The sequence below is a fragment of the Myxine glutinosa genome, chromosome 11, assembly GCF_964187855.1.
Source record: "Myxine glutinosa chromosome 11, kmMyxGlut1.1, whole genome shotgun sequence".
Taxonomy (NCBI): Eukaryota; Metazoa; Chordata; class Myxini; order Myxiniformes; family Myxinidae; genus Myxine; species Myxine glutinosa.
Genome location: NC_136271.1, coordinates 75,507,549 through 75,517,602, shown reverse-complemented (window position 1 = coordinate 75,517,602; position 10,054 = coordinate 75,507,549). Strand labels below are relative to the sequence as shown.

Below are 10,054 nucleotides of genomic sequence, written 5' to 3'. Positions count from 1 at the left end.
CGTGTTTTATATCCAAGCACATCATCCTCTTCTTCTTCTCAGTACTGCCCTTGGCACTCAATTTCTTAGGACCCGTGGTTAAAACTAAGAAATTTTCCAAAATAACCAAAATGCGAAAACAAAACAGCAGCGATATACGGCAGAGATACTGTACTTGCACGGCAAGATAACCACGTGACCGGAACCCACCTGGTGGGGGGTGGCGTAAGCTCCAAAATAACCAAAATGCGAAAACAAAACAGCAGCGATATACGGCAGAGATACTGTACTTGCACGGCAAGATAACCACGTGACCGGAACCCACCTGGTGGGGGGTGGCGTAGGCTCCAAAATAACCAAAATGCGAAAACAAAACAGCAGCGATATACGGCAGAGATACTGTACTTGCACGGCAAGATAACCACGTGACCGGAACCCACCTGGTGGGGGGTGGCGTAAGCTCCAAAATAACCAAAATGCGAAAACAAAACAGCAGCGATATACGGCAGAGATACTTGCACGGCAAGATAACCACGTGACCGGAACCCACCTGGTGGCGGGTGGCGTAAGCTCGTAACTCGGATCTCGGCTCGCCTCTCAAAGCAATAAACCGCCCGAGCGACGGCTCGTATCTCGGAAAACTCGTAAGTTGGTGCACTCGTAAGTCAAGGTTCCACTGTATATATATATATATATATATATATATATATATATATATATATATATATATATATATATATATACTTTTTTTGTATTATTTTGATAATAAAAGCACTTCCAAAGTCAAAAAATCTCTGCTCCTCTCTCTCTCTCTCTCTCTCTCTCTCTCTCTCTCTCTCTCTCTCTCTCTCTCTCTCTCTCTCTCGATGACTCCATCTTTGCTCTTTACCTATTTGAGTTTCTTATGATGACTCCAATGCAGAATTGATCTTCCATTTGATTAATTATTATACAGTAATCCTGCACAAACACATATATGTCACTCAAGCTTTTGGGTCTCACTATCTGCCATGATCTTTCCTAGGAAAACCACATTTCCAAGCTGGCCTCCAAAGCCAGTCGCCGACTGGGCATCCTCCATCGTGCGAAGTCCTTCCTTGGCACACCTGAGCTCCTCACCACATACAAGGCTTCCTTCCACAGCTCAATGGAATACTGTTCTCCCCTTTGGGCTGGTGCTCCTGCCTCACACCAAGCTCGTCTTTACGCTGTTGAAACCAAAGCTTTCAGAATCATTGGAATCTCCCACGATGAAGCTAACTCCGAGGGCCTTTCTCTCTCTCACCACAGGCAGGTAGGTGATGTTTCTGTCTTCTACTGACTCCTCTCTGGCCTTGCTACCTCAGCTCTGTCTGTGCTCTGTCCAGGGGCGAATCCGGGGGGGAGGTGGGGGGGGGGGTTCACTGGGTGCACGTGAACCCCCTCACGCCCTCCGCCCCTACCTTTTTTCCTCTGCCAACTGGAATGGACAGAGGTTGTTTTCACCGCCGTCAGTTTGTTTGCGTGCAGGTTATCTCCAAAGGTTATTGACGGATTTAGATGAAATCTGGTGGGGATATTGAGTGTGTGACATGGACGAATTGATTTGAATTTTGTGAAAATTCGAATCCGGATCCGGGAATTATTAATTTTTTTTAGTGATTCTTCACCTTTGAGAAATAGGGCAACAACGATATATCGTACGATATTTCAAAATGTTGTGGATGGATTCGGCCGAAACTTTGTGGGCAGGTTCAGTGTGTGACACGGAAGAATTGATTCGATTTTGGTGAAGATCCGAATACGGATCCAAATATGAGAATTTTAAAAAGTGATTCTTCACCATGGTGAGCGATTGGTCTAAAAACGATATATAGCATATTTCAAAAAGTTGTGGATGGATTCGGCCGAAACTTTGTGGGAAGGTTCATTGTGTGACACGGAAGAATTGATTCGATTTTGGTGAAGATCCGAATACGGATCCAGATATGGGAATTTTTTAAAGTGATTCTTCACCATGGCGAGCGATTGGTCTAAAAACGATATATAGCATATTTCAAAAAGTTGTGGATGGATTCGGCCGAAACTTTGTGGGAAGGTTCATTGTGTGACACGGAAGAATTGATTCGATTTTGGTGAAGATCCGAATACGGATCCAGATATGGGAATTTTTAAAAGTGATTCTTCACCATGGCGAGCGATTGGTCTAAAAACGATATATAGCATATTTCAAAAATTTGTGGATGGATTCGGCCGAAACTTTGTGGGAAGGTTCATTGTGTGACACGGAAGAATTGATTCGATTTTGGTGAAGATCCGAATACGGATCCAGATATGAGAATTTAAAAAAGTGATTCTTCACCATGGCGAGCGATTGGTCTAAAAACGATATATAGCATATTTCAAAATGTTGTGGACGGATTCGGACGAAACTTAGTTGACAGGATGGGTTTGTGACGAGGACAAATCGATTCGATTTTGGTGAAGATCCGGATCAGGATCCAGATACGATAATTATTTAATTATATAATTGATTATACACCATTGAGTGATAGGGCTAAAAACGATATATAGCATGTTATCTCAAAAAGTTGTGGACGTTTTATAACTAAACTTGGTGGATGAGTTGGTTAGGTGACAATAAGTAGCCGATTCGATTTTGGTTCAGGTCCGAATCCAGATCCGGTTTATCAGTGGGTTACAAAACATAACCTGTTCAACCTGGTGAAGGTGTGCTCCCTATCGAGTGCCGTTCTAGTCTGTCACATGATTGTCATGCGAGATATCATTGGACAATTGACAATCACGCTCATCTATTTCTTTCACGCAGCAATTAATCCAAGCCACGTTACTTTTCTCCTCTAGCTCTGTGTATTCCCTGATACGCAGGGTTTATATTTGTTGTAAAATATTGTCATTTTACATCTTTTAGCTAAATATTGTCAAGTGAAAAAAATAGAAGACGAATACGTTGACTTGAATAAGACTTTGTGGTAGATTTTGCGATCTGTGATATTATATCCTCAAGTCCTGTTTTACTCAAGAATATTTTTCCCCCGAAATTTTTTTTCTGGATCCGCCCCTACTCTCCCCCAAAATTCCTAAAGGTCGCACAAGATCTGCCAGCAACCCTCTTCTGGTGAAATTGCCAAAGTCAAGACTCTCTGCTCACCTTCACTCCTTCATCCTCTTTTCTCCCACTTCTGGAACAAACTCCCTCACTCTCTTCAATCCCACTCCTCCCTCCAGGTCTTTAAAACAGCTGTTCACCACCATCTTCCCCCATCGCAAACCTTGATCTTTTCTACCCCTGTTAATACACCCAAAATCCACCTCTTTCAATCCCCAACTTCTTTCCTGAAATTCCTAGTAGTGTTAATTTGCTTTATACTGTGTATCCCTCCTCCCCCAGCCCTCCCCTTCCACAGATCTACCGACGTCCCTGTTCTCTACTGTTGTTGTGCTTGTGTGCTTCCCTCCCTCTCCCCCTCTTGTTTCCCGCTCCCTTCATTGCATGTTTTATGTGTCTGTGGATGTTTTTATGTTCAATGTGTTCGCTCTTACACGAGCCTCGATTCTGTATACAAAAAAAAAAAAAATTATACTGCCATATCTCAGAAATATACGACTTAGTTATATACTTATAGGCTTTTGTGTGCTTCGACATCACGTGTATCTATGCTGGATGTATATATATATATATATATATATATATATATATATACACTAAGTAATTGACATTGTCTGGGTAGAAAGAGTCGCAAACTCTCATCGTTACTCACATTTGTTTTAAAACGCTATACAAGGATATATAGAAGGAAATTTTGACAACAGGTAGAGGCCTTTGGACTATCATGCATTCATTGAATGTGTGTCAACTCCGCTATGGAGATGGAGATCTCAGGTGCCAATAAGAGGCAGTTCTGATACATAATCTTGGTAGCATCCCATTCCAATTATTTAGCCAGGCAAGACAGATCAATAGCTGTCACATTTAATGTAGTTCTAGAATTATCCCTCAGACTTTGCTTGTTAAATGAGAATGAATGTCCTACAAGATGGACGCCATTGCTATCTGCACATTTATTTGTGACATCATCAGGAACAGGCCATGAAAGGAGAAATTATCATGCAATTTTCATTCGTACACAACCATCCTTGTAATAAAATAAATCAACTCATATCTGAATATCTCACACCTGTTTATTATAGCCATGTGTAGCCACTGGGCCAAAACAATCCACGGTTAAAATGCCTTAAACAGGATGTCAGATGAGACCGCCTCGAGTAGCAGTGCACCTTGATTCGAGGAGAATGAGGAGGTGTTGTCGGTTTAAGTTCAGGAAGTGTTCCTTCATAGGTAAGTAAATCACATGTCCAATAATAGCGAAAGTATAAACATGCAAGCACTTTGAGCACCTTGTTTACCAATGAGATGTAAAAAAAGATGGATGTATTTGGAATTAATAAATTATGGCTATTTTCCAGCGACATGATCACCTGTTTCATTGGGGGAAAAAATTGCAATTCACAAATTCTCACGTCAGACCACAAATGTCATGCAGAATTGCTTTACAAATTTGATTCTTATTTAAGGTAGAAGTATAGCTGTTTGCTGATCTGTATATTAAATGAAGTTTTACCCACTTGTGTACAAAACAATGGTGGAAATCAGGAAAATAAAGGCATTTTCAGAAGGTATTGGGATGACGAAAATACCAATTGGAAATTAAGTTGAAGTTATATACATATATATATATACGACTTAGTTATATACATATAGGCTTTTGTGTGCTTTAACATCACGTGTATCGATGCTGGATGTATATACATCAAGTAGTTGACATTGTCTGGGTAGAAAGAGTCGCAAACTCTCATCGTTAGACTTTCACATTTGTTTTAAAACGCTCCCCCTTTCACAATAAAATAATTATGCGAAAATACCTTGAAATAATTTTGGGACAATATACTGGAAGACTCGGTTAGGTTGGTGTCGGGCTAGCGGCTAGGGTGTCGGCTTATGATCCTAGGATCCTGGGTCCGAATCCCGGTCGATCGCTGAATTAACGCCAGGGGGGTTGACTCAGCCTGTCATCCTTCCGAGGTCAGGCTAATTGAGTACCAGTTCACTGGTAATTCCCTGGTTGTCGTTAAAGGCGGCAAAAAGGGTTGACGTCAGGAAGGGCATCCGGCCGTAAAACATTGCTTCAAAAAGGGGACCGAAAAACAACAACAACCACGGTTCCCGAAAAAGGCCAACCCCCGCTTTGCGGGGAAAAATGGCCTCTAAAGGTGGTTATACTGGAAGAATGGGAGTTGTGGTAAAATGAAGGGTGGGGAGTTAGAAACATATCACACCGACATTTATAATGAGAGTGGAAGATTAAAACCAATATATATATAGGATTAAAAAAATTAAAAATAACAAAAATTAAAAAATAAAGATAAAGAAATAAAGATAGAGAAATAAAGATAGAGAAATAAAGATAGAGATAACGTAAAAGGGACAATAGAAAGGTGGATAAAATATAAGGAACATGAACATATATTTAATACTTGCCAACATGCAAACTGTGTGACAACAAGTAACTGAAATGAAACAATTGAACACTCCATCTCCAACATGTCATACAACTCCATGTCAGGTTTGGCATGTGTGCACTCCATCTCAGGTTTGGCATGTGTGCACTCCATCTCAGGTTTGGCATGTGTGCATTCCATCTCAGGTTTGGCATGTGTGCACTCCATCTCAGGTTTGGCATGTGTGCATTCCATGTCAGGTTTGGCATGTGTGCATTCCATCTCAGGCTAGCATGTACACCATCTCAGGCTAGCATGTACACCATCTGAGGATGGCGAACACTCCATCTCAGGCCACGCCGGGCCAGCACTCCATCTCAGGCCAGGCCGGCTCCCACTCCATTTAAAGCTAGCACTCCATCTCAGTCCAGCGCACACTCCATCTCAGGCTGATACGAACTACATCTGAAGCCGGTGTGAACTACATCTCAGATCTGTCATATGGATGGACTCCATTCCAGGCTTGGTTTGTGAGCACTCCATGTCAGGTCAGTGCACACTCTTTTTTCGGTCAATGCGCATTCCATCTCAAGCCAGAGTGCCTTCAATAACAGGGCGGCACACATTCTCCAAGCTTCTGGAAACTTTGGCGAAAGTTATCATCAAGAAAAGCGTAGATGAATGGGTTGAGACAGCTGTTGGTGTAGCTGAGGACCGTAAGTAAATATGAAATTACCACCACGGTAGGTGTCTCGTCCAGGGCAGTGGTGATGGCCACCATGGACGCCATGTGGTACGGAGTCCAGCACACGAGACAGATGGCGACGACCGCAAGCACCATGAGCGTCACCTTGCGCTTGGCCTTGTTGAGCGTGCGCGTATTCGTGTGCAGGCGCATGTTGCGCAGCTTGCGGAGTGTCTGTGCGTACAGGTAGCAAATGGTAGACACGGGTAGAACGAAGGCAAACAGTAACGAATATATACGCGTCGCTTTGAACCAGCCCTGTTTTGGTGCCGGGAGCTGCAGATTGCAGATGGTACGACCGAAGGGGTCTTGCTCGGTGTTGGCAAAGATAGCATAGGGCAGGACGATGACCGACACGAGGAGCCATACAGCCAGGCTGGTACGCTTGGCCATCGAGTACGTGCGCCATAGTAGGTGCTCCGAGCGCACGGTGGCCGAGACGACGAGGTAACGGTCGATGCTCATGACCGTAAGAAAATACACACTGGTATACATGTTAAACCTGTCGATGACTACGATGATCTTACACAAGGCGACGCCAAACGGCCACGTCCTCAGGAGGTGCTCCGCGACGTTGATGGGCAGAACGAGGGTGAACAGTCCGTCGGCAACTGCCAGGTTGAGGATGAAAATGTTGGTGACGGTCTTCATCTTGGGCCCTCGCACGATCACGTACACGACGGCCGTGTTCCCGGTGAGGCCGACGGCCGAGATGAGCGAGTAGAGCACGGGGATCGCGATGTAGAATCCCCTGTTGACCGCGGCTATGGTCCAGTTCGTGTGGTTTGGACCGCCTCCGGTGTCCACGTCGCTCCAGGCGGAGCCGTTTACCACCGCGTCCATGGTCGTCAATCGAATGCCCGCGGCCTCCCGGGTTTCATGGCCCGGGCTTCACCCGCACCGTCCGCCTTTTCACGCCCTGCACTCTTGCCTGCACCCAATGGATTTGTTAAAGGAAAAAAACCTGCAATTTCAAGGACAATTTAAGCAGCACCGACGCCTAATTTGCGAGGAGTTGCAATAAAACGCAGGTATGTATATATAATATATATACGATGGCAAAATGTGTAAAACAGCATGAATATTCGAGCGCACTCGTGATGGATGCCTCGTACATCCCTTTAAATGAGTCAAATATGGAATCTCTTAAAAAGAATCTCTTAAAAATAAAAATGGCAAAAGCGCAAAGGTAAACTCTAAAATGTTTAACGACCATGAAGAAATACCTCCTGCAAAAGCATCGGGAACGAATAAGAATGTGGACGCGGATCACGGCCCCGTGGTCACCTGCAGGACGTGTGCTCACTGTGAAAGGCGTGCGGGGCGTGCGGAATGGGCACGCTGGTCTCGAGAAACGGGGGTGTGCGCTGCGCACGGCCGGGGCGCACACCCGCGAATAACCGAGAATGGCAGAAATGCCGCCCAGAAGATCGCCGTCATTTGTATGCGACGCGGAACGAGCGCGTTTCCCCATTAATCCGAGACCATCTTGTGCGCGGACCAAAGGAACCACGTGGGGCCATGGGTGGGTCCCCAAAGCTCACGCTTGGAAAATGCATCGCGAAAACAATTTGCTGATTACATGATTTATTGATGTGGCGACTGTGATAACAAACCTGCTGTTATCAGAGAATGGAAATAAACTCCCTTGCCTTTGCTGGTCACTGAAGACAAAATAAACTAGATGGTATTAATCGAATACTTACCATGTGCAGTCAACTTGTTGCGAGCCAACTCTTCTGTTTTTCGAACATTTTTTTTTCTTTGATCCAATATGGCTGCCAGACCACGTGAGCGATGACATCATAAATTTATATTCTCTAATATAATTGTTGCTTAGATCACACTCGATACATTTCAAACTGATCAGACTAAGCGTTGTCCCTGTCGAATTATGACGTCATAATTATGGCACCATTGACGTCATCGTTAACAGCACCTATTCCCCATATGGAGTTATTTACAACGAGCCATGTTTCAATTTTTTCCATGCAGCGGTTTTGGAGACATAGAGGTGCAACCTTTTCTGGATTTTTCCAAGATGGCGCCTGTACCACATGACCTATGACGTCATGATTATCACTAAAATAGTCTAAAGGAGGAGGCGTTCCTACGGTGAAAATTTCGTGTCCATCAGACCAACAATTGCAGAGAAAATTTTTTTCTAAAATGCAGACATTAACTGAATGCGTATATAACACGTATATAACTGAATGCTTAACCCCACTTTTCGCTTCTCGAGCGCAGGGTAATGACCAGCTCACAGGGTACCTGTCACATAAAAAGCAGGTGTGTATTAAAGTAGAGGCAACATGATATATAGTTGGTTCCAAAATTATATTTCCTATTTTGAATGTAGATAAAACAATAACTAATAGATAAGCAAGTACCAGGGCATCAGTAGGGAGGTAGGTGGGGTGGGAGGGGGGGGGGGGTTGCCCCACTTATTTGAGAATCTATTGTCCCACCCACATTTTTAGTCATATAAACAAAAAATATATACTCACAAAGGATTACGAAGCAGTTTTCCTTGCATTTTGATAAAATGCGTTTTATGAAAAGTTTGAATGAGCGATTAATTACACTTGGATAGCGAGTGGTATATTAAGATTCTATGTGTAGCACGATATAACAATAGCGACTGAATTACTTAGTGATTCGCCACGTGTACCTAAACCAGATGTCGGTAGTAAACCCACAAACCATTGGCGAGGAATTCATTCCTACACAGGCCGACACTCACCATCATGTTTTTGAGAAGTTTTAAGATCGGTTATGTGTCGGGGAACGCGTACGTTTTACTGTCAGCATTTCATTAGCCCCCGTTGGACTTCCGAAATTGGGTCTCGTCCGTCCGTGCGTGCGTGCGTCCACAACCAAATCTCGGAGATGAATGGACCGATTTTGTTCAAGCTTGGCACAAAGACAATACATGAGACTGTGGCGGACACGAAAGCGCACTGGCGTGGTGACATCATTCCGCGCACCAAGTGGGCGGCGGCCACGCCCGAGAGAGAGGCGTGGCCTCAAGATATATACGGGGCACGCAGCCCGGAGCAGCTCAGTGCTGCAGTTTGAGTACTTTCAATAAAGACTCTTTTATGAACCGCGTTGTCCGCTTGCTCCTTGCATAAGCATTAGCGTGCGCAGCATCACGCTTCATATGGTGACCTCGACGTTGGATCTGCCGTAGCGATCCTTCCGAACACGACGCCATTGCAATGGCAAACAACAACGCAATGTCGATTAAACTTCCCGAATTTTAGGAGGCCCAGGCCGAAGTCTGGTTCGTCCAAGCCGAAGCCCAATTTCAGCTTCGGCGCCTCACCGGCGACGACACACGCTACTGCCACGTCGTCGCCTCCCTCGGGCCCGGCACGGCCGCTCGAGTGGTGTCCGTCCTTCGCCACCCACCGGACGGCCACAAGTACGAGGCACTCAAGTGGCTACTCCTAGCCACGTTCGGCCTCACGGAAGACGCACGGGCCGACCGCCTCCTGGATCTCCCCGAGCTCGGCGTCGGTCCGAATGGACCATATGCTGTCACTGTTGGGCGACGAAGCCCCTGGTTCTCTATTCCGGGCGCTTTTCCGTCGCCAACTTCCAGCGCAGGTTCGCCTCGCGTTGGCCGGGACCGTGCTAACGGAACCCCGAGCATTGGCAGCCGAGGCGGACAGGTACTTCGCGGCTTCGGATACGCGGGCGAGAGTTGGTGCGGCCGTCACGGACCTCGAGGCTGATGCTGCTGATGATGCTGATCCACAGCATCAGCTTACACAGCATACGCAGCATGCTGATATGCACCTCGTGACCGCCGCCACGCCCCGCCCA

At 45.4% G+C, this 10,054-nt stretch overlaps 1 protein-coding gene across 1 annotated transcript; it reads right to left on the bottom strand.

Annotated features, from left to right (window-relative positions):
* Positions 1-6,064: 6,064 nt before the first annotated feature.
* On the bottom strand, positions 6,065-7,091 carry NPBWR2 (neuropeptides B and W receptor 2). Its single transcript, XM_068129966.2, has one exon. The coding sequence runs from the start codon at positions 7,064-7,066 to the stop codon at positions 6,083-6,085; it is 984 nt and encodes a 327-aa protein (XP_067986067.1). The 5' UTR covers positions 7,067-7,091; the 3' UTR covers positions 6,065-6,082.
* Between the last annotated feature and the right edge of the window lie 2,963 nt (positions 7,092-10,054).